General features: G+C 54.0%; 2 protein-coding genes across 3 annotated transcripts in view; both read left to right on the forward strand.

The window, feature by feature from the left end:
• The window catches only part of AP2M1 (adaptor related protein complex 2 subunit mu 1), a 29578-nt gene extending 18919 nt beyond the window's left edge, over positions 1 to 10659 (forward strand). The window contains exons 4-11 of the mRNA XM_074834127.1: positions 371 to 453; positions 4685 to 4820; positions 4918 to 5059; positions 7349 to 7468; positions 7986 to 8121; positions 8840 to 8937; positions 9084 to 9195; positions 9538 to 10659. Coding sequence (XP_074690228.1) covers positions 371 to 453; positions 4685 to 4820; positions 4918 to 5059; positions 7349 to 7468; positions 7986 to 8121; positions 8840 to 8937; positions 9084 to 9195; positions 9538 to 9672 — 962 coding nt within the window. The 3' untranslated portion in view covers positions 9673 to 10659. The remainder of the gene's footprint in view (positions 1 to 370; positions 454 to 4684; positions 4821 to 4917; positions 5060 to 7348; positions 7469 to 7985; positions 8122 to 8839; positions 8938 to 9083; positions 9196 to 9537) is intronic.
• An 843-nt stretch (positions 10660 to 11502) lies between these two features.
• ABCF3 (ATP binding cassette subfamily F member 3) lies at positions 11503 to 23357 on the forward strand. 2 transcript variants are annotated; one of them, XM_074834128.1, is made up of 21 exons: positions 11503 to 11663; positions 11887 to 12034; positions 12109 to 12188; positions 12559 to 12614; positions 14719 to 14816; positions 14934 to 15056; positions 15332 to 15598; positions 15805 to 15885; positions 16476 to 16535; positions 16864 to 16920; positions 17128 to 17150; positions 17752 to 17807; positions 17951 to 18151; positions 18321 to 18397; positions 18631 to 18675; positions 19010 to 19142; positions 19768 to 19856; positions 20048 to 20139; positions 20733 to 20865; positions 21227 to 21314; positions 22434 to 23357. In XM_074834128.1, the coding sequence occupies exons 1-21, from the start codon at positions 11591 to 11593 to the stop codon at positions 22590 to 22592; spliced, it is 2139 nt and encodes a 712-aa protein (XP_074690229.1). In that variant the 5' UTR covers positions 11503 to 11590; the 3' UTR covers positions 22593 to 23357. The 2 variants fall into 2 exon arrangements, with proteins under 2 accessions (XP_074690229.1, XP_074690230.1); XM_074834129.1 differs by having other exon boundaries at positions 12562 to 12614.
• Positions 23358 to 23542: the final 185 nt, after the last annotated feature.

The following is a 23542-nucleotide window of genomic DNA, read 5'->3' on the forward strand; positions in this document are numbered from 1 at the left end:
GTTCTGCTGTAGGATAAACCCTCATTATAGTCCCTTGGATGTTTTTAGAAAAACTCCACAGTTTGTCCTGTGCACATACATAGCTAGGTTAGTTGATATTTAGTCCTGAAATGCAGTTGTATTAAAACCAGTGAATCCATCAGTTGGACAACTTTCCATCACCTCTCCTCTCCAAAATATTGCACTGGGAAGTCAGTTTAACAAGGCTGTTTCTTTTCTCTTGGTAAGGAATGCTCCAGCAGCTTACTCAGAAATTGAACATACAAGCACTGTCTGTGCACTAATTGACTCTCTCCTTATAGGAAGGTTAGCACGGTTGGCATGTTTATACCTTGCAGCTCTGAACTAACCTTCTTTTACCCTTCTGTAGAAATCCTGGACTTTGGCTATCCTCAGAACTCTGAAACGGGGGCCCTGAAGACCTTCATCACTCAGCAAGGCATCAAGAGTCAGGTAACCAGAGGAGTTTTTGGTACAGCACTGCTCTGTACCAAACTACTAATTTTCTGTAAGCCTGTTCAAGAAAGTACGGTCTTAATTACCAACTAACCATTTGACCTGTGCTGAGTGAAGGTGCCCGAGTACATTGAGAACACCCTGGCAGGGATGCAACTCAGTGGCATCTTGCTCTGGTGTCTCTGCACTTGTGTGACCTCATGTTCCCTGGTGCACGGTAAGATGCGGGAGGAAGGGCCCTGAGCTCAGATAATGCCAGTCCCTTGCGTGTAAATGACTGCTGGCTTCAGGCTCTGCTCTCTGTTAGATTCTGACAGAGAATAAACAAATCTACCTGCTGAACCAGAAATTGTTCTTCTGTGTGTGAATCTCGCTGAGCAGGTCTGTTTTCCACCAGCCTTCGGTGCTTTGAACTGTCAGGCTTTCAGGCCTGCCTTGTAAGGAAGTGTTCTTCAGCCTTGTGGATCTTGCTGTCAGTCAGGAAGCTGATGTTATTCTGTTGCTGCCTGTAGCATCTTTGCAGATCAGCATCAGTATGGCCTGAGCGCTCTCATGTTAGAGAATCTCGACTGTGCATTTGGCAATGTAATAACCCTTGCAACAAAGTTTACATGGAGGTAGAAGATAAAGGGCACCTGGGAAAAAGACACTTAAACTGGACTGTTCTTGGGAATGTCTTTTAAACTAGCTCTAATCCTACTCCAGGCTACAGTCCTCAAAACTAGGTTTCCCATCTTGGACAGCTCATGCTCAACCTCTGAAACCAGAGGACTGTTATAGTCACTGTTTCTTGTGTCCCCAAGGAATGTTGCTCACCTTGTCCATCTAACACAGCTATGCAACTCATAATGAGGACTTAGCCTAAACCTTAGTCCTCTCCCCTGTGTAGCATGCGAGTCAGGAGAAAAGCTGGCAATCAGTTTGTACTGTCTGCAGCAGAGATCTGGGTGAAGCTTCAGCCCCAAGGTACAAACAGAAGCAAAGTGCTAAACAAGAGGCTGCCTGACAACTGTTCTTGTTTAGGATAAGCAGAGGTCAAAGCCTCTGGAGGCTCTGTTTCAACTCTGTTCATCAGCACTGACTTCCTAAGAATTCCTTTTTAAACTTTTAATCTCCTAGTAGCAAGACTAGCTGCATCCCTCTAGAAAGCAGTGAGAGAGAAGCTGCCTCTGAGCAACATATTTCCTGTAGAACAGCAAACAGTGTTTTGCAAGAGGACATGCATATAGCAGTGGCCAGATGTGAGTGCATCCGGTCTCAGTCCCCCATCCCAAGCCCTGGTGTAAATCACTCTGGCTTTCTGCAGTCTGACATTTTGGGCAGTCAGCACTCAAGATAGCTGAGTCAGCTCCTGTTCGTAGGAAAACTCAAAACTAACCACCACCCTCACTTCCTTCCCTAGCTCTTTTTTTGCTTTTGTCTGTTTTAACAAACTCATGCTGTTTATGTGCAAACCACTGTCACAGCATCTTGCTTCATTCAACAGCAGGTTTAGTCCTTCCCTTACAAAGAAGAGTTCAGACTTCAGCTTTACATAAGTAAGCAGTTAATCTGCTCTCTGGAATTTTGTGCAGTCCAGTTCGAAAAGCAGAAGTAATCCTTGCCAGGCACAGTATGGCAAGGGCAACAACTGAAACAGTACTTGCCATATCTCCTTGTCTGCTCTCTACTCTGGTACATCTAGCCTCCAACTCCTCCTTCACTTAAAACCAACTTCTGGCAGGTACCTTGGACCAAAATCTGGGACTGGGTGGCCTGTCATCCATGTTCCCTTATCCCTGCGTAATTCCTGATGGTGCTTTCCTTGGGCTTGTGTCCTGCTGAATTTAAGGAGCAAAATCCACAGTTATGGCAGACTTTCCAAACACAACTTTTTACCTTTGTTCTCAGTGAAAGATTTGAGGTGTACTGAGCTGCTGCACTCTGAATGCCCACGCTGTACATCTGCAGTGGTCTTCCCAGGGCTGGTGATCTTGGAATACAAGATCTGCTTCATTGTTTGTTTAGTTGTTGTTTTTTTTTAAAGTGGGTCCAATATTGCTGCTTGTCAAGGGAAGTACCCCTGCGCTCTGGGAAGGGGGTGTTGTGGCACATGGGTTTTGAAAGCTGCTGGTGTGCAACATGGTTTCAGTTCTAGTCCCTACCTCGGAAGTAGCCCACTACTCAAACAGCAGATCTGCAGGCCCTGCTGGTGTCCTGTATCAGAACTGACACAAGCATTGGCTCAGATATCTTCCTCCAGCAGAGGCTAAAGCTGCTCTTACAGCTCGAGGTGGGGCTGTGCTCCATGTACTTCCTTGGTTCTCACTCTTCAGATCTGTCTGCATCTGTCCAGACTTCATTAATTAGGTGAATGCTGTAATTTTCTTCCCCTCCAGGTGCTTTCTGGGAGTGTGAATTGGTCAACTCTTAGTTACAGTGTTTTCCCAAACCTTAGAGGTACTTTAGTGCTAAAATGCTAGTGTTACTTTTTGAAAGTGAGGAGAGGGCTGCTACCAGCTGCAAGAACCCAGGAAACCTGCTGGTAACTGTCTGCCTTTAACCTAGTCAGCATGCTGGCAACTGAGTACAACAAGTTGGATATTCTTGTCCCATTTTAGCTAACTTATTTGTCCAGCTCAGGGAAGCTCCCAGTCCTGAGAAATTTCAGACCCGAGTGCCTTCCGTCCCTCCCTTAAGGAACACTCATGCTGCTGGGTGATAGCTTCAGCACTCCCCAGGCATCTGCTTTCAGATCCATCCAGTCCCTTTCTGTAGGGATCATAAGCGCATATTCATGGCACCGCTGGTGTTGCAGGCAGTGGGAACGTCAGCACATGATCAGTGTCCCTTTGGAAGCCAGAGAACTGGGTTTCATATCTAAGTGTGCCTCCTTCCTCTTAAGCCTGAACAAAGCATTGAACAAGGCAGATAAGGAGGCTTTTTTGTGGGACAGACAAGGGAGGTACTTTGTACTACATTGAGCACTTACCTAGGCAGTTCTCAGGGGAGTGTAAAAACCCTTTGTCTCTTAGATGTTATGATAATGGCTCTGCTTGCTCAAGGAGTGACCATGTCTGTGGCAAGATCATGTGTGAAACCAAGGCACTGCTGGTTTAAAGCTGAGATCATGTACTGCCACCCTGTGGGCCCCCTGCAAGGCTGCTGCGACAGGACCCGTTTCTGTGTTGTGTAGTCGTTGTGGTGGAAGAGGCAGAATTAACAGGGATATAACTTTATACAGGACCCAGATTTAAGATGTCTGCAGTCCTGGATGCCTGGTACTTCTCACAGTCTGGGCATCTCTGCCATGATAAACATCCAGGACTTGCTTTAGGAACAGCAGCGTGAGGAGTCTGCTCTGTGCAGGAACGTTACTGGGAGTGGTATCTGGCTGCTCTGTCACTCCCTCTGCTCTAGCTGGTGTTTGGGTGGTGCATAATGGGCCAAGTCTGAAAAGCCACTTCACTGCTAGGAGTGCTGGTTTTCCTGAGGGGGGGCTAAAGGTCAAAGCCCCTCATCTTGTTTGTGCTAATTAGCTACCTAATTAATGATGAGCCAGCCTGCTTTGTTCCTGTCCTGAGGTAGCCTTAAGCCTAACCTGCTCTTTCTCCCTTCCTCCCTCTTCTTGCTATTGACCCGCTTGCCTGTTAACCCTGTGTGCACCGCACTTGCTGCTATACATCTACTTCTTGACTTTCTGCGTGTGACTGGACCCCGCCTGTAGCATCAGGTAGGAAACCTCCCTGTGCCTCTCAACACCGTCCTTAGTGCTCTTAGGAGGCTTAGAGCCTGAATGCTGTTAGATGCATGTTAAGTTAGTGTTGGTATGTAACTCTGACTGCAGTCATTAAGCAGGGGACTAGCTGTCTTGTGGCCCTAGAGTTTCATGTTGCATAAGGGCGTGAACTGGCCTGTCAGCTGCTTCTCTGCTTAACATGGATTGATGTGACAGTCTGAGACATGATTTGAATGTCATTGGTGGAGCCCATGCCTCCCTGCACCTAGATGTAGCCTAATGGACTAGGGGAGAACCCTTCCTGCTATTATGACCAATTTTTAGTTAGGCATAGAATTTGCTGTATTGAGGAGAGAATGACCAATTCTTGGGGGGTGTGACAGTACCCATATCTAAGTGTCAAAAACAGTTGTGCGTAATAAATAGCAAGCAGTTGCTCTTAGATTTAGAGCAAGGTTTCTTAGTCTTTGAATTTACCTAGAGGTCTAAGATGTCGTTCCTTCCCTTCAGACTAAGGAAGAGCAGTCCCAGATCACCAGCCAGGTGACTGGACAGATTGGATGGAGACGTGAAGGGATCAAATATCGTCGCAATGAGCTCTTTCTTGATGTGCTGGAGAGTGTGAATCTCTTGATGTCCCCCCAGGGTAAGTAGGAGTTACTGAGCTGGTATCCTTCTCACGTTCAAGGTTTGTGAGTGAGGACTTGGCTAAGTGTTCTGAACTGCGCTCTTCCCTACACCAGGTCAGGTTTTGAGCGCCCACGTCTCTGGCAGAGTGGTGATGAAGAGTTACCTGAGTGGAATGCCAGAGTGCAAGTTTGGCATGAATGACAAGATTGTAATTGAAAAACAGGGCAAAGGGACTGCGGATGAAACGGGGAAAAGGTAAGAGGCATTGGGGTGAAATTTTGTGATCTGACAGACAAACTGATCTGTTCTTCCCTTCAGATGTTACTAACTTTTCTCTGGGTAGGTCAGTTGTCATGCAAACTACCAGCCTGAGGGCCTCAATACAGAGGGCTTCTTTGCAGCTCTTCAAGTATTAAGATTTAAACATATTATTAAGTGTGGAATTCTTGAAGCTGGAAACACTTCCCCAAGATGGATTTTTGCAGAATTTGTGTCTCTAGCAGTTCCAGTCAATGCAGAGACTGTTACTCATAGGATACAGTAGTAGTGCTCCTGAGGAACAGTGAAGGAACCCCTCTGACCATAGCCTGCTCTACCTGGACTGTTCCCACAGACTAGAAGAGCTGACAGGCTAACGCTGGGTAAGCCCCTCCTGCTGACACACAGGTGGTCAGTGACCATGTGGATTGGAGGCTCATCCCTTCCGGGAGCCCGGCTACCTTCCTTCCCAGCCACACCGCAGTCAGTACCCACATTGAAGCTGAAAACAGGTCTTATGCCTTTTCCAGCCTTCCTGCTTGGGGCGAAGAGCTAAAAGCAAAGGGACTGCCACTTTTCTCTCACTAACCATTTGCAACTCAACTGTGTTTCTCTTGGTTGTTTGTTGTTTTTTTTTTTTTGCTGACCCCCAGTGAATTGGGAAGGTAGATAATCTGCTTCAGCTGTGTGTGCACTCTGCTCTCCCCCTGTCTTGCTTCGTGTGACTTGTGCATGTAACCTGGATCTCGGACACTTTCCGTGATGGTTCCTGTAAACAGAGCTGAGCTGCTATTTGCCTTTTCTCTCAGAACCAAGCCAAGAGCTATCACTTCACTGTCACTTTTAAGCCATCTTTCCTGTACCTGAATCTAGCTAGTAAAATGGATGAGCCTCAGGTGGCTGCCCAGTGGGGATATACTGTAGTGAAAATGTCATCTGCTTAGACCTCTGAAGGGTCAGTAACACTGTCCCAAAGCTTCTGTGCCATGAGCGCCTTTACCTGTATATGTGCTATTTTCTTGAGTTACAGAAGCAAGATGAACAGGGACTCTTGCTAGGTAGTTCTCCCTAGCTGTGGTTCTCCAGTAGGCAAGAGCTTGGAGATATTACTCTCCAGAAGCATTTAGTTATGAGGTGACCAAAAGGGACAGCTGCTGCCAGTTGCTTTTTGGCATCTAGCATGTGGCAATACCTAAACCCCAAGTAATGCTACCTGAGACCTGGAGCAGTGCTAGGCAGCAGGGCTTTCCCAGCAGTCTTCCAAAGAAACAGGAACTAGTTGGCTAACATTGTCATCTGGACAACAGATTAGGAAAGAGTAACTCCTGCAAACTACACCACTGGGTTGTGTAACTAAACAGCCAGTCAGCCTGGGGTCAGTCTGCTTCCCATTTCTGCAGGGAGTGGTGGTTCCTAGGACAGCAGAACCTGCCTGTAGTGCTTATACTGTCTCAGCTCACTTGTGTGTTTGTCCTCTTGCTCCCAGCAGTTGAGGCAGCCTAGATATCACAACACTGCACCTTCTCTACACTGTGGCCTCTGCTGTTGCTACTGCCTTCTTATTTTCTGGTCCCTCTCAGTAGCTGAGAGATCTTGGCTGACCTCAGGACCTGTAGCGAGGAAGGTATTCTCAGAGACTAGAACCCAGCACAAGTTCAGTGCTGGCAGGTTAGGCTAGTGCACCTAGATGGACAGATGGTAGCTGTGTGGATTTTTTAGAAGTGAGAGATGCAAATTTTTACAGTGTAATATTGTGGTCTCTGGCAAATCAGTTCAAGATCAAACCACCTGCTAGCAGTGTGCAAATCAACAGCTGTGAAAAGATTTCTGAACAGGAAGACCCCAAACCTGGCATCTCCTGGCTGTGTGGCAGTGGGATAGCTTTGTGGACAGGAAAGTGTTTTCTCTCCTTTGAACTGTGCTGCAAGAAGACTTGGGCTAGCAGAGTTGCCTTTGCAGTACTGAGGTGCTGTTGGCAGGCAGACCCAAGCATTGTGTTGCTGGCTATGACAGAAGGGTGCTCCTCTAATCTCTCTCCTCTTTGGGGAGAGGAGGGAGAGAATTCTTTCAAACAAGCTTCCTGAAATATGATTTTTGCGGTGGTGAAAGAAGGAAAGACTGAGCCAAGAGGCTGCTGTGCCCTAAATCTCTCCCTGCCTCCCCATTTCCTGGACACCTGCAATGGCAACATGCTCTGTAGACTAGTTTCTGCCTGGGCAGACTTTGACTGCACCAAGATACCAGGGCTGCATCTTGCACTTGTTTAACTGTGTCTTGTGTTTTTAGCGGCAAACAGTCAATCGCCATCGATGACTGCACTTTCCACCAGTGCGTGAGGCTCAGCAAGTTTGATTCTGAGAGGAGCATCAGCTTCATTCCACCAGATGGAGAGTTTGAGCTCATGAGGTACTGTGGTGGGGGATGAACAGGCTGGTGTTGGCATCTGCTTACTGCTACAGCAGTGTTGCTGCTCTCAGGCAGCCTTGTAGCCCTTGAGCACCTTGCAAAGACACACTTGCCTTCTTGTTTTCAGAGTGAAATCTGTAGGGTGTCCCACAAATCCTTCTGTTCCGAATGTGGTAGAAGCCCAACTGCATGATTTTCCTTGCCACGACCATAGTGTTGGATGTGGCTTTCCTTACCCTTTGGCTTGCTGTATCTGTGTTTTTTTAGTGCTTAAAACTGGTGTCCTTGAACAGGGCCATTGGCAGGAACCAGATAAAAAACTTGGGACTCAAGAAACCATCACTGTCCTGCAGTAGCACCAATCTTACTGCTGCTTCCTTCTGGGATGGCTCCCTTTCTGGCTGATGTTTCTCAGCTGTTCCCCCTATGCAGAGGCCATCTCTTCAGGAAAGTGGTACAGTTTGAGACTGTAAGGGAGTTAAGTCCTCAGAGTTCACTGTTGCTTCCATCCATGCAGATACCGAACCACTAAGGACATTATCCTTCCCTTCCGTGTGATCCCACTGGTGCGGGAAGTGGGTCGGACCAAGCTGGAAGTGAAAGTGGTGATCAAATCAAATTTCAAACCTTCCTTGCTGGCCCAGAAGATAGAGGTAAGAGAATAATGGTCTCTTGTGCCTAGGAATTGTGCCTCTACATTATGTCCCCTGCTGCGAAGTGCTCACGCATGAGTCCTCAAGCTTGTATGAGATTGAGTCAGCTGCATGCCCCACAGATGCGCGGTGTTGCTGTGCTATGGAAGGGAGCTGCTGTAGTGAGTTGGAAGTTGTTTTCGGTTGCACAGCCACCTTGGCAGAGGCCTCATTCCCTGCAGCAACTGTTCACTTAATGTCTTGGTCCCTGTGAAAAGTTCATGTTCTTCTGTCTGCATGATCTGATGGTATGTTGGACAGGCAGCAGGTTATGAGCTGTGTAAGACAGGCTAAAGGTGACTTTGCAGCTTAGTCCCCTTCTAGGAAAGGCTTACTGCTGTAAAGCTAGGCTGTCCAGAGCCTGGTGCAACCAGACCTCCCTGGCCAGCCTGGCATCCTTCCTGAGCTCGTCTGCCTGACACTAGCCAGGCTCCCTGCAGCTTGAACTGGAGAGCTCTGCCCTGTTCCTCACTGACTGGGGTGAATTCTGAAGCTGTGTTTGAACCTTCAGAGCAAGAAACCGGAGAGCTAGCCTACAATACCTTATGGTAGCCAATGTTCTCTGGGCCCTGAGATGGGAGAGAGAAGGCTAAGGGGTCCGGGACAGGTGACCTTCCCCTGAGACTGCACAGCGTGCCCAGGGTCTTCTTGCCCCTGCTCACCAGACTCTGCCTTCCAGGTCCGGATCCCAACACCCCTCAACACCAGTGGAGTGCAAGTCATCTGTATGAAGGGGAAGGCGAAGTACAAGGCCAGTGAGAATGCCATTGTCTGGAAGTAAGTGAGCGTGTGGGTCTGGGGTGCTGCAGGGGCAGGGCTTGGGGAGACAGAGTCTGTTTAGTGCTCCTGGCTGCCCTGAGCACGTGTAGTGAAGGGGAGAAGTAAGCTCAGGCACCTTCTCACTTCTGGGCTTTCTCTGATAGGATAAAACGTATGGCTGGAATGAAGGAATCCCAGATCAGTGCGGAGATTGAACTGCTGCCCACCAATGACAAGAAGAAGTGGGCTCGGCCCCCGATCTCCATGAACTTTGAGGTGAGTCCCTGTCTGCCTGCCAGGGTGCAGCTAACCTCAGAAGCTTTGTCAGTCCAGTCCCTTCTGCCCTCGTGGGAATTGCACAGGTTGGAGTGCTCACTGTCCCAAGCTGACATGTGACTCTTCCTAACATCAGGCCAGCCAGATGGCAAAGCTAATGGAAGAAAATGACCCTTAAAACCACTAGAGTCTGTCACTATGTGTGCAGGGAGTGGGGAAGGGAACAGGGGTTCTTGGTGTCCGTTTCTAGATGCACAGCCCAGGGATCCTCTGGCATACAGTGTACGGAGAGCATCTTACCCCTCTGTTCCAATGCTCTGTTGCCTTTCGCTTTCTCCATAGGTCCCGTTTGCGCCCTCTGGGCTGAAGGTGCGCTACCTGAAAGTCTTTGAGCCAAAGCTGAACTACAGTGACCATGATGTGATAAAATGGGTGAGGTACATCGGCAGGAGCGGGATCTACGAGACCAGATGCTAGCCCCAGCAGGCTGGCAGTCTCCCTCTTCTCCAAGCCATCCTCCGCCTCTCCTCAGTCTTCAGCTACATTCAGAGAAAACATCTGCCTGGCCCCTCTACGCAGATTGGAAGACCCTGTGGCTCACCTTGGGAGCGGACTCGCCTGCCTGTGCTCAGTTACCACCCACGCTGCAGCTGAAGTTCAGAACCCAGTCGTGCGCAGGGGCGCAGTCAGCCTCCTGCTCCCCGTCCCAGGGTGGGGAAGGGCTAGTCTAACTCCCATCCTCTCGTGATCTTTCTAGGGAACGTCCACCATTAAACTCCTCTTCTGTTGGTGTCTCACTACTTGCATCATATCCTAGTATTTTTGAAGTTCTTGTGCATATGTACTCGTAGAATAGACCTAAACATAGACTGGACAAATCTGAGTTGAAGTTACCCTGGCTTCTGTACTAGCTATTGCTGTTGTGGTAGATGTTGCTGGCCAGTCCGAGATGCCTGGGGTGGTGAGTTTGTCGGGCCTCCACCAGAGGAGATGGTGGGCTCACCAGATCTCACCACCACCTTATATTTCTTGCAAAGTCGTCAGTATAGAGTCCTGCCGTGGGAAGGTTTGTGACCAAAAAAGATGAGGGTTTAGGCTCTTGCTGGTGTGTATGTGGGTGGCACAGCATTTCAGGTCCTTAGAGCACTTACCCCCACCCACTGCTGGCTCGAGCCAGTCTGTCCTTTCCAAACAAATTGGAAATGTGTCCCCTCTGTCCTGGGGAGTGCGGGTCAGCTGAGCTCTGTCAGGATGTGAACAGGGTCTGTCCTCGGGGAATCTCAAATGTGGTTGGCAGTAAGAGCCCCCTGCCCCAGCCTGCCCTCTCCACACTTCTACCAAATGCTTCTGGGCCATAGGAATGCTGCTGCTACCCACAATCCTGCTTCTGGTAGTGTGGTCTCCATTTTGTACACTTTGTGATTTGTCCAGCTCTGAATCTAATAAAGTATGTAGAACGGAGAAGGCTACCTGCGCTGCTGATTGGAACGTGCTGTGCTCTGGGCCCATGCCAGGGTGTCTCCGGGCTTCCTTTTGTTGTTTCCCCAGCCCTGGGTGTTAGTAGGTGAAAAGAACAAGTGAGGCTGTTGTTTCTAGCAGTGCCAGGGCTCTGGAATCTCAGATTCCAGCTGCCAGAGCTCCCCCGGGAAAGGAGGGTGCTCTGGGCTTTCCCCCAGGGCTGGCTCACCGAAACCTCCAGCTGGGCTGCCCTGACCCTTGCTGCCCTCTTTGGTGAGGCGCAAGGCTTCTCTGCAAGCCTGGCTTTTCTGCCCACACCTGGCCTAAGTGAACCTTGGTGGCTTTTCCTTGTGAGCAGCTGAGAGGAAAAAAAAACCAAAAACCAACCCAAAACACCCCACCCCAAAGGTGTTTTCCCCTTTTGATTTTGGCTCCTGGAGGGTGGGGGCAAGGAGGGGGAGACCTTTCCTTGACTCCCTCTGACAGTCTTCCAGCTGTGAGCGATGGCAGCGCCTGAGCACAGCACCACAGCGCCCTGCACCTTACAGCAGGAACCAAACTGCTTGAGAGCTGAAACTATTTTACTTTTTTTAGAGGAAAGGAACCCCCCGACCCTCGCTCGCTGGTGGATGGGGGGAGCAGCGCTCTGCCCGACCCCATCCCCGGTGCCCGTCGCGGGGCCCTGGTGCCGCTGCACCCGCCCGCGGCGCCGCCGGTACCGGGCGGCCGCACGTGGCAGCGGGGCTCCCCGCGGCCCGCACTGCGCACGCGCGCCCCGCCTCGGCCTCCGCTTCCCGGCGGCCCCCGCGCGCATGGCGGCCGCCCGCCTCCTTCCCGGCAGCCCCCGCGCCGGCCCTTCCGCCTCTGCCGCGGTGCCGGGCTCCGTGCGGCGGCGGCACCGGGCCGCACCGCGGCCGGGCCCCGCTCCGGCGCCGCCATGGCGTCGTGCGCCGACATCCTCCGCAGCGAGTTCCCCGACCTGGACGGCGAAGTCTTCGCTTACGTGACGGGTGAGCGGTGCCCGCCTCCCCGCGGCTCGGCCTCCCGCCCCGCCGCATGTCGCGACACCTCCCCGCTGTCGCGACAGGCGGCCGCGCGCCCGAGTCGCGACAGGCGGCGGGGTGGGGAGGAGCGGGTGGGTGCCACCTGTCGGCCATATCGCGACACGCGGCCCTCCGTCGCGACAGCGGGCGAGCGGAGGGGTGTTGCAGCGGGGTGGCCGTGTGCCCGCAGGGATCCTGCACGGAGACGGGGCGGACTTCGAGTCGGTGGACGAGCTGGTGGAGGCGGTGGGGGAGCTGCTGCGGGAGGTGTCGCAGGACACCAAGGACGACGGCGCCATCCGGGAGATCTGCCAGCGCCTCTTCAACACCCTGCAGCTGTAAGGGTCGCCCCGGCCCCGGCCCCCGCCCGCCCTCACACCCTCCTCACCCTCCTCCTCTTCCTCTCTCGCAGGGACGAGGGCCGGGCCCAGCGCTGCAGCCAGGTGCTGCTGGATGCTCCCATCCAGCTCTCCCAGATCACCGACGGATACGGTGAGTGGTGCCTGCGGGGGACCCCCAGCCACGCGTGTCACCCCCGCCGCTCCCGCCCTGCCATCAGCGGCGAGGACGGGCTCGGGGCGCTGAGCGTGCGCGTGCCGGACCTTGGGCAGCAGTTCCCCCCGCGCGCCTCGGGCTGCCCCTCACAGCTGCACCCCGCTTTCTCTTCCGGCTGCTGAGCTGCGGCCAGCAGCGCCCGGCTGCCCGCAGGGTAAGGTGGGAGGGAAGGAGAGGAGCCACCCTTTGGTCCCCTCGTCCTGTTGGGACAGGGAACAGTCCTGCCTGGTTGTGGGCAGCTGTCAAGGCAGCGTTTTGTGGAGCCTCCCTGGAGCATGCGCTCACCAACCCAACCGTCTTGTTGCAGCAGATGCCAGCATGGACCTGCTGCCAGGGCTGTTGCTGAAGAGAGGCCAGACCTCGGTAAGTGGGGGACCGTGCCCTTGTTCGGAAGCCAACAGACACGGTGGGAGAAACTAATGCTCTGATCTGCACCGGTCAGCTCGCCCTCAGAGCAGCCGGGACGAGCAGCCATCCTGGTTAAAGACACAGCTGCAGAGGTACTGCTGCACCTCTTGTCAGGTTCACTGTAATTTGGGAAACTCTTGACCTTGGTCTGGTAAAGAGGGTCAATAGGAGTTAATGGTTTATTAATTTGACAAGATCTATTTTGCTGTAATTTCTTAATGAGCTTCAAAGTGTGGTTGACTAGGACTGTTCAGTCTGAGGAGGAGAAGGCTGAGGGGAGTCCTCATCACTCTACAGCCACCTGAACGGACATTGTAGAGAGGTTGGTGCTGGTCTCTTCTCACAGGTAATTAGTGACAGAACAAGAGGGAATGGCTTTAAACTGCAACAGGGGAGGTTCAGACTGGACATTAGGATAAAAATTTTCACAGAAAGAGTGGTCAGACAGTGGAATAGGCTGCCCAGGGAGGTGGTGGAGTCACCATCCCTGGATGTGTTTAAGGGTCGTTTGGATGAGATGTTGGGGGATATGGTGTAGGGGAGAACTCTGTAGAGTAGGTTGCACTCAATCCCAAGGGTCTTTTCCAACCTGAATGATTCTGTGAAGTGGTGATGGTGCTCAGAGTGCAGCTTCTCTGACTTTCATGGGGACCTGTGGCTTTGGCAGCAAGGCCTCTGACAAAATAGGATGTACCAGGATGATATCTTGCCATATTCAATGAGAGGTAAAATCCTGGATAATGGTTAGATGTTGAGGTGTTACTGGTGGGAAGTTAGCAGGGAGCAGCTGTTTTCCAGAGAGCTGCTGCGGGGAGATTGTAAACCCAGCTTTAGAAATGGCTGTGGGTTGTCATGGTTTGGGAAATAAGAGCAGGAGCAGAGAAGTTTGGAAGCAGTTACGCTCTGTGACCTAGAAGAAATCGGAACATCTTTACCAATGAAATGTGTAGCTGGTCAGGAGTGACCTGGCTTGCCCTCTGCGTTGGCTGTGCCAAAGTTTGAGTACGGGTGAGGTGCGGCTGTGCATCTGCAAATCAAGGACGGCGGTAGCTCTACAGGGTGGGCAGTCTCTCTACTGGGCTGGTCTCGTATAGAGCTCTCCCTTCCTGGGGCAACGTGTTGAGGACAAGAACCCCTCGCTTGGAGGCTGAGACCTAATGTGATCCCCGTGTGTCTGAATGGGAGTTTTAAGTGAAAGCTGGCAGCTGTTGCTGGTTTTGGCACCAGAGTTGTTGGTGCTGGGTTCACTCTCTGGCTCTCATGTCCACAACTCAAAAAGGATCTTCAGAAAAACTGGAGACGATTCAGAGGAGGCCTTGGGAGGCCTCTCAAGTTTTGGAGGACATGTCTTACTGGGAGATTCAGGGAGCTTGGCATCGTTTACAGAATGACTCAATTCGTCTGTAGGTAACAAGACGCTCTTCAGTCTAGCGTGCAAGTCTGTAACATGCTCCAGTGGCTGCAGAGTTGCCTAGAAATATCTAGGAGTGTTCTTGGTCAGCCACAAATATTTGACTTGACGCAGGAATAAGCTGGAGTGGGCTGAGAGCCTGGCCAAGACCAGAGGCCATGTTAAAACACTTGGCTCCTTCTTGCCTTCAGGTTTAATTAAATTCTTTTTGTCTCTGTCGTGATTGATCCACTGCATAAGCTGAGTTTGTTCCAAACTGGCTAAAGTTTAACATGTCGGGAAGGGAAACACCCCGTGGTCCAGGGCAAGGGTGGGTGCAGGGTGTAGCAGGTTGCTGCTGTGATTTGGCTGACCCACGTCCCTGGAACTATAGAAACTGGCCGTACGTTAGGGTCAGCCAAACCCTTTGCCTTGCTGAGGCAGAACTGTTGTGTATGAACAGTTGATTTAGGACTTCATTCCTGAAGTGACTTCCTGGCATGATTAGCTTCCTCAAAATGCACTCAAATCTGCCCCAGTTCCCCTGTCCTACCTCCCTTCCTTCTAGGTGTGAGGGGCTGATCAGTCTCTTGTCTCCTGGAGTTGGTGCTTTTGGGGCTTTTGCTGAAGATGCGTTCTCCTCTCTAAACTCTCTGGTTTGTGCCCCAGATGGTGAATGCCAAGAAACTGGAGAAGGCGGAAGCCAGGCTGAAAGCCAAGCAGGACAAGAGGATGGAGCGGGATTCCCTGAAGTCATCTGGCCCTCTGTGAGTATGGAGGGAGCCTCGAACATCCCTATCCTGTTCTGCTGAGCGTGGCTGGGATCTGGCTGTACCAGAGCTTTCCTGTTGAGCCCCCTTCCCTTGTCTTCTGCCTGCCTGCAGGGTCCTTGAGGAGGCATCTGCCAGCCAAGCTGCCAGCAAGAAGGAGACTCGCATGGAGTCATCAGGCAAGAACAAGTCGTATGATGTGCGCATCGAGAACTTCGATGTGTCCTTCGGTGAGCGGTGAGTGCAGGTGGGGAGGTGGGACAGATCCTGGCTGGGGTTTTGGACCATGGGGGATTGAGACTGGACTGGAGAGTGGTTGAGAAATTACAGAGGGTATGGGAAAGATCAGAAAGCAAGGTGGGCACCTGACCCTGTTGGCTTTGGGCTGGAGAAGTCCATGATGGTTTCTTGGCTCCAGCACAGCCTGAAATGTGCTGGGGGCAGGTGGATGCCGGTTACCTGCCTCTCCATGGCTCAGTCTGACCAGGTACCCCCCTGTTCTCTTTCTTTAGTGTCCTCCTGGCAGGAGCAGACCTGAACCTGGCGTTTGGACGCCGCTACGGGCTGGTGGGCAGGAACGGGCTAGGGAAGACCACGCTGCTGAAGATGATCGCCAGCCGGAGCCTGCGCATCCCCTCGCACATCAGCATCCTGCACGTGGAGCAGGAGGTGGCAGGGGACGAGACGCCGGCGCTGCAGAGCGTGCTGGAGTGTGACACCACTCGTGAGAGCCTGCTGCGGGAGGAGAGGGATCTGACGGCTAAGATTAATGCTGGCAGGTGAGATGTTGCCACTGGGTTTCCAGCCCTTCTACGGCCTCTTGACCACAAGGTCTCATTCTGAGGTTTCTCCCTTCAAATGAAGGGCTCCGACAGCCGTGGGCTGTATCTTGCCCACCTTAGTCTTGCATGGGGAGATCAGCATCCCCCAGCACTTAAACCCTGACCCTGGTCAGTCCCACACACTCCTCTTTGTCCTGTCCCAGGGGAGAAGGGACAGAAGGTGCCAGGCTATCGGAGATCTACGCGAAGCTGGAGGAGATTGAGGCAGACAAGGCGCCAGCGAGGTGAGACAGCCCTGTGGGCACCGCTGTCTGTTGGCATGGCCAGACCTGGGCAGTGGTTTGGGGTGTGGGGCATGGAAGGGGGATGCTGTGGCCCTGGGATCCAGCATGTGGGGTGTCCTGGTTTCGGCCCCCTTTAAACCATGACGCAGGGACAGGGGGCTCTCCCCACTGCTCTTACCTCTTCTGTCACAGCTCTGCTGGGTTAGGAGTAGTCGAGCTTCCTCCGGAAGCTGGAGGGATTTTTTTTGCCCTAAATGGTTTGCGTTGTTGCTGCTGCTCCTCTTGGACCTTCCCAGGATCCTGGTGTCTGGGGAGTGTTTCTGGGATGTTGGTGGTAGTGACCCTCTTCCTGGCCAAATTGCTGAAAACTTCTTGCAAGTCTCCTGGGACTTCACATGGATGCTGTGCCCTGCTGGGCTGCATTTCCCAGCCAAGCACTGCTCTTGGGTGTGCAGGGAAGTTTTCCTGCACCAGAATGGCTTTAAACCATGCACCAGAGTCCCCTTGGTGGCCGTGAGTCCCAGACCTCGGACTGTGCTCTGCCATTGGATGCTGTAGCTGGATTCCAGTTCTCTCCCTTTTTCCCCCAGGGCGTCCGTCATTCTCGCTGGGCTGGGCTTTAATGCAAAGATGCAGCAACAGACAACCAAGTAAGTCTTCAAACTGGGCATCGAGACAGAAATGGTTCTGGGGAGATGTTGTTCCTAGCGAGCCCTCACGCACTGCTGTGGGTGTAATGGAGGGGAGCCCTGTGGGAGAGTGAGGGTCTATTCCTGCCCATCTGATGTGGTTTCATGCTCTGGGAGGGCACTGGACCGTGGATCTCATGCTGCGCCCAAGATCTCTGCAGGGACAAGCTGTCTGGGTGACTACAGAGCCGAAAGGGCTGTAGGGGAACAGGGAGCTTGGCAGGCAGGCAAACGTGGAGCTGTTCTGCATTAAACAGTGACCCCTCTCTGCAACCTCTTCTCTCCTCAGAGAGTTTTCTGGAGGCTGGAGAATGAGACTGGCCTTAGCCAGAGCCCTGTTTGCCAGGTTGGTGTCCAGGCCTTCATGCTGTGGGGTTAACCCTCCTTGCTGTCCCTGCTGCGAGGTGCAGGGGTGCTGCCCGGGGGTCCTCTCGACTCAGGCTCTCAGGGTGGGAGCACTGGAGGCATCGCAGCTCTGTGTGTGTGGTGAAGTGCGCTCTGCACCGACCCTGTGCTCTTTTTGCTTCTGATACCCATGTCTTATTTTTCCTAGGCCGGATCTCCTTCTGCTGGATGGTAAGTTGATACTGCGAGTCCCCTCTGACACCGCTGCTGGGCCTGCCTGTGCTCTTGCTGGCGTTGCGAACGTGCCGTGGCCTTTAGCTGCCAGCTCAAAATAGCCCTTGCGTGATGGGGCTGGACTGGCAGGGCTGGCGGTGCTGCCCGGGCAGGGCGGGCAGAGCTGGCGGTGCTGCGGGGGAGTCTGTGCTCAGCAGAGCTCTGCCGCTGCCCCAGCCGGGTGGTCGAAGTGTCATCCTGCCCCAAGCGGTCCCTTTCCCTCGCCTGTCCCCGTGATGTGCCCTGGCTGCCAGCCGGCGCTGGGGGGAGTCCCTTCACCGCAGGGACCTTGGGTGGGGGGTCTGGGTGAGACGCTGCTGCTGGGCATCAGGGTCTGGGTACCGGTGTGGAGTGGGGGGAGCGTCCCTGGCTGAGTCTCGGCCCCCGTGCCCACACCCCATCACACCCTACATGCGTGGGTCCACTGAGCTCGGGGGGGAAGGTCCCCACGCAGGGTCTCTTCCTCCACAACACTGACCACTAGCCTTTCCTGTGTAAAAAAGCATAATCCAGCCATCCTCATCACTCCTGACCTCAGTGTCCCTTTCCCTTCCCTCAGAGCCAACGAACATGCTGGACGTGAGGGCCATTTTGTGGCTGGAGACCTACCTGCAGGTAGGGGGGTGGTGGGAGGCCCCGAGCAAAGGCGAGGGATGGAGATGTCCTCCAGGCTGGTGTCTCGCCTCGCTGGGTGCTGGGACCAAGCCCTGCACTCTGCCTTGATGACGCTCAGGCCTCCCTCTCGCTGTCTCCTCCAGACCTGGCAGTCGACCATCCTCGTGGTGTCCCACGACAGGAACTTCCTGAACGCGGTGGCCACGGACATCATCCACCTGCACTCGCAGCGGCTGGACACGTACCGCGGGGACTTTGAGAACTTCATGAAGATCAAGGAGGAGCGGCTGAAGAACCAGCAGCGAGAGTACGAAGCCCAGCAGCAGTACCGTGAGCACATCCAGGTACTGGGAGAAGCTGGTAGTGCTGGGCACTCTTCTCCCAGCCTTGTCCCTCTCTCCATGCTTCTAGACCCGTGGATGTGGCTGTATTGTTGCAGGAGGTTTGGCAGCAGAGTGGGGTGGCTGGGGCTGAAGGGGACCTACGGCTCTCTGATGCTTTTCTCTCTCGTAGGTTTTCATTGACCGCTTTCGTTACAATGCTAACCGGGCGTCCCAAGTGCAGAGCAAGCTCAAGCTGTTGGAGAAGCTGTGAGTGCCTGTCCTGCTCCTCTCTGGGAAGGGACAGTGCTCGTGGGAAGAAACAGAGGTTCCCAGGGTGCCTGGGAGATAGAGGGGTGGTTTGGGCTTTGGGTTCTCTGTCTCTGGTCCAGAGGCTTTGGCTAGATGAGGTGTTACAGAACTGAAGACTTTATTTGGGCTTCTGGCGTGGGAACAAACCCCCAGTGCAAGGCAGCTTTGTTATGTGTCTCCCTTTCTTCCAGGCCAGAGCTGAAACCTGTGGACAAGGAATCTGAGGTGATCATGAAGTAAGTGTCCCCTGAACCCTTGCTTGGAGGGCCCCTGCCCCTGTTTCTGACGTGAGCTCCTCCTGGGTCCTGTCCTGGCTGGGACAACCATCCCTTCCTGCGGGCCAGCCTTACTCTGACAGGGAGCCCAGACAGGGCCCTGCATTCAGGTTGGGTTCCCTCCTGGGGCCAAGGCTGCAGATCTGTGTCCCCTTCTTGAGACCATCCTTCCCAGAGGCCCTGCATGGTAGGGAAACCCCCTTGCCACTTGGGGGGTTGCAGAGGTTGTCCTGGGGAGCTGGGAGCCGGGTCTCTGAAGTTCCTGGCCATCTCTCGCCTCTTTCTGCCTTCCCAGGTTTCCTGATGGCTTTGAGAAGTTCTCCCCCCCAATCCTGCAGCTAGATGAAGTAGACTTCTATTACGACCCAAGTCACTACATCTTTCATTCCCTCTCTGTCTCTGCTGACCTGGAGTCCCGTATCTGTGTGGTATGTGGGATCGCAGAGTAACGGTGGCTACGAGGGACCTTGGGAGGCCCCTGCTCAAAGCAGGGCCAGCTTTGATGTTAGGTCAGGTTGCTCGGGTCCTGGTCCAGTTGAATTCTGGATATCCAGTGGGGGACTATTTCTCCCATTCCTCTGGGTCCCATTGCAGCATTTCATCATCCTCATTTTGAGGAACATTTTCCCTAATACCAGTTAGAATTTGTGACTCGTGCCTGTTGCCCTTCATCCTTTCACCGGGTGCCTCTGAGAAGAGACTGGGTCCATCTTCTCTGTAAGTCCCTGTTAGCTGACAACAGCAGCATATAGGGGGGACTCTTTCTACATTGGATGGGCAGCAGAGAGACACTCTGCTTGCAAATAAGGCTGGGACCAGGTAATCCTTAGGCTCAAGGGTTGGGGAGGGAACATCTTCTAGCACTGCTGCCTGTGCTGCTCATCAGTGATAGAAATACAGCTTCCAGGTAGCTGGAGTCACTGGTAAGACTCTCATCCTGCCCCTCTCCGCTGCGTGATCATCCAAGAGAGCTGAAATTCCCTGATCACTGCCCCCTTCTCCGAAGTGCTTTCATGGGTTTCACGTTCTCCAATGCTGCTGCTGCTTCTCTAGGTTGGGGAAAACGGAGCTGGCAAGTCGACCATGCTAAAGATCTTAATGGGGGAGCTGGCACCAGTCAGAGGGATCAGACATGCTCACAGGTACCTGGTAGGAAGGGCTGGGGGCTGGGAGGAATGGTGCTTCTGGGCTGTGCTTTGGAGCGATGGCTGCCCGAGTGATGGGGATGGGTCCTGCACACCCCCACATATGTCCTCCTTCCCGTAGCTGCAGCTGCGAACACCGTGGTTGCAGGGCCTGGTACCAGCTCCCGATCTCTCTTCTCATTCTGCAGAAACCTAAAGATTGGTTATTTCAGCCAGCACCACGTGGATCAACTGGATTTGAACATCAGTGCTGTAGAGTTACTGGCAAGAAAGTTCCCGGGTGAGTTTTGGAGGTCCCAGGAGATCTGGGCCATTGAGGTCTCCTTTGCCAGGCAGCACTGATTTGTTCTGTGGCCCTGGGCAGAAGGCTCTGTCATATCAGTGCTTAAGGGACACCACCTGCTCTGGGATAAGCCCCACGTCCAGCCAAGTTCAGGACACCAGCCACAAGAAGCAGGGGTAGCTGGTGGTCTGCAAACCTCAGGCTGGTGCTCCACCATGGCCGGGTTTTGGGGGCAGATGACCTGCTTTCCTGCTGGGCACAGAATGAGCACCAGCTCCCCCTTTCCCAGCTGCCAAAACCTCTGGCTCCCCTCTCCGCCACTGGACATTATGTAACGCAGTGACAGGGAATTGGGGGCAGTGTCACTTGGAGTCAGTCACCAGCCCTGCAGCCCCTGTCCCGATGGTGTCAGGTTTTCCCCGCAAACCCCCTGCTTGGGAGGGAGTTGCCTGGAAGCGGCTCCTGAATTCCTCCCCCACCATCCCGGTCTGGCAGAGGCTGCCCAGCCGCGGTGCCCCCCGAGCTCGCGGCGCTGAGGGCCCTGTGTCACGCCGGGTGTGCCATAGCTGTGTTGTGACACGCTCCTGCAGGGAAGACGGAGGAGGAGTACCGGCATCAGCTGGGGAGCTACGGCGTCTCGGGGGAGCTGGCCGTGCGTCCCGTGGCCAGCCTGTCTGGAGGTCAGAAGAGTCGTGTGGCCTTTGCCCAGATGACTATGTCCTGGTAATTTTCTCCCAGATGCTGTTAACTTTTGCATGGCTCCATCCCTGCTTCACCGGGAGGAAGGCGGGCATTCAGGGACTTTCTGCTGCCCTGCAGAAGCCTCGTCCTTGGGACTTTTGTGGGGAGGGAGGTTGTGACCTAGGGGGGACTGTGTGGAAGGAGCCAGGTGGCTTTCTCCTACTGCTTTGGGGTCACAGGGATAAGAGGTGTCTCTGGAACTGGGCAGCACCAATCCTGGGGCCAGGGACATGCTGGTGGCTGTGGCCCTGAGTGGCTAAAGCAGCAGCCTGGCGGAGGTCGCTGTAGTGTGATGGGGTGCGTACCTGTTCCAGTGTGTGCTCAGAGCCGTCTTCTCTTCCAGTCCAAACTTCTACATCCTGGATGAGCCAACAAATCACCTGGACATGGAGACCATCGAGGCACTGGCAAAGGCACTGAATAAGTTCCGGGTAAGGTTCTCTTGGCAAGATCTCCCATTTTTCTAACACTTCGTGCAGCCTCCAGCTCGTTACTTGGTATCTCAGCCAGAGGTGGATGGTCGAATACCAGTGGTGGCTTCAAGTCCAGGGCAGAATTTGGGAAGTCGGTCATGCTGCTGCCCTAACTGTCCATCCTCGTGGTTTGTTTCACTGGCTGGCTTTGGCTCGGGGTGGCCAGGAGAGGCCACAGCAGACCAGAGAGCACCTTGTCCCCCATCTTAACCGGTCACCTACACCCTGTGACTTCTCATGTGCTGCATGTGGCACTCAGCCCTGGCTTAGGACCACTTGGATCTTCTTTAGGCACATTTAATGGCTGATCTCCAAAAACTCAGCCTCCAGATACTGCTGTGATCAACCTTTTTCTCACTGGTTTGTAGTTGCTCGGGTTGGGGCAGTTTTCCTGTGAAAGAAAAGCTTAACTGAGGTTGCTGGGGGCCTTGCCCAGCCACCTTTTGACTGTTACTGACTCCACCTGGAATCTCTGTCCTTGCAGTTGTCAGAGACGTGGAGAGCCAGTAACAAACCCTGCACTTGCCCTCGGACAGAGGCTAAATACGTTACTGCTGCACATGCCGCCTCCGTACGTGATCTGTCTGTCCCCCGGAAGGAAGGAGAGGCTGGCATTAGGTCCCTGCTAGTGAATCACAGAATCACAGAATCATCTAGGTTGGAAAGGACCTTGAAGATCATCTTAGTCCAACCGTTAACCTAGCACTGGCAGTTTCCAACTACACCATATCCCTCAGTGCTAAGTTGACTCTACTCTTAAACCCCTCCAGGGATGGGGACTCCACCACCTCCACGGGCAGCCCATTCCAACGCCTAACAACCCGTTCTGTAAAGAAATGCTTCCTAATATCCAGTCTAAACTTTCCCTGGCGCAACTTGAGGCCATTGCCTCTTGTCTTATCGCTCATTACTTGGTTAAAGAGACCAAGAAATATCATTCCTTTTTCCCTGGAGTGGGTGGAAGCCCGAAGTCCTGGGCACGGGCTGGACAGGGGCGCAGGATCTCCACACCAGCAGCGCTGGGCCCTGGGCTGTGCTCCACTAAGTTCCCTTTTTTCCCCCCTTGTGTGTTGGCAGGGCGGTGTAATTCTGGTGTCCCACGACGAGCGCTTCATCCGCCTGGTGTGCCAGGAGCTGTGGGTGTGCGAGAACGCCACCGTGACCCGCATCGAGGGCGGCTTCGACCAGTACAGAGACATCCTGAAGGAGCAGTTCCGGAAGGAGGGTTTCCTATAAGGGAGGCGGGAGCCGGACTGCACCGGGGGCTGGAGCGCGAAGCTCAGCCGCCTCAGCATCCATCCCAACTGTGCCTGGCAGAGCGCCGAGGACGCTGCTGCCCGCATGGACCGTCAGCCATGCCATCAAACCGCCACCTGAACTGCTGTCCCCCGCCGGGGCCCGGCGGAAGGACAGCGGGGGAGCCGGGGCCCGGTGTGCGCGTGTGGCCGGGGGCACACCGGGGGCTCTGCCGCCGGGAAAGGCTCCGGGGCTGCTGCTCTGCCGAGAGGAGGGAAAGAGGTGTCGCGTCCCGACCACCCCCCCTGGTTTAACTCCGTGCTCTGGAGGGCAGGAGAGGAGCTGTTCTCCGTGTTTCCTCGCTTCCCCCTCTTGCCTTTTTATTTCTTTTTTTGTTTTGGTGGGTTTTTTTTCCAAACTGGCTGAACACTACTCCGGCTCCATCACATGCCACCCTCCCCTCTGCCGCCCTGGAGGGAAATGAGGCCTTTGCTGCTAAAAGTGACCCCTGCCTCTTCCCCCCGCCCCTGGAAGCGGGGCTGGCTTGGCCTGTCCTCCCCAGGGGCTTGTGTCTGTAGTGCCGAGGGGGCCGGAGCCCGGCGCTGCCTGGGCCCCGCTCCCCGCTCCCTTCCCCGCGCTGCTGCCGGTACCCCCTCGCCTCGCTGCCTGCCTTGCCGTTCCAGCCGGCCCTGGGGTGGGCTGCTCGGCCCCCTCCTGCCCGCCCGCACAGAGGTTGCCGTGTAAATAAACCCAGGACGCAGCGGGTGCAGCGCTCTCCTTTCCTCGGGGGGGCTTGAATTTGGGGGTGGGGGGGTGGCCGGCAGCACAAGGCTGTTTGGGGCGGGGTGGGGGGGGGAGATGCTTTGTAGATGGGCCTCGCCAAATTAAATGGCTCCTTAGTGGAGGGGGGGGGGGGGCGACGGGCTGGTGCCTGGGGTGGGTTGTGCGGG

The sequence above is a fragment of the Strix aluco genome, chromosome 9, assembly GCF_031877795.1.
Source record: "Strix aluco isolate bStrAlu1 chromosome 9, bStrAlu1.hap1, whole genome shotgun sequence".
In the NCBI taxonomy this organism is placed as follows: domain Eukaryota; kingdom Metazoa; phylum Chordata; class Aves; order Strigiformes; family Strigidae; genus Strix; species Strix aluco.

Bases quoted from the DNA above. Each gene is read 5' to 3' on its own strand.
- ABCF3 (XM_074834128.1), top strand. From the start codon at position 11,591: ATGGCGTCGTGCGCCGACATCCTCCGCAGCGAGTTCCCCGACCTGGAC. The intron at 16,921-17,127 runs GTTGGTGTCCAG...TATTTTTCCTAG, and splicing joins GCCAGAGCCCTGTTTGCCAG to GCCGGATCTCCTTCTGCTGG. The intron at 21,315-22,433 runs GTAAGGTTCTCT...GTGTGTTGGCAG, and splicing joins AGGCACTGAATAAGTTCCGG to GGCGGTGTAATTCTGGTGTC.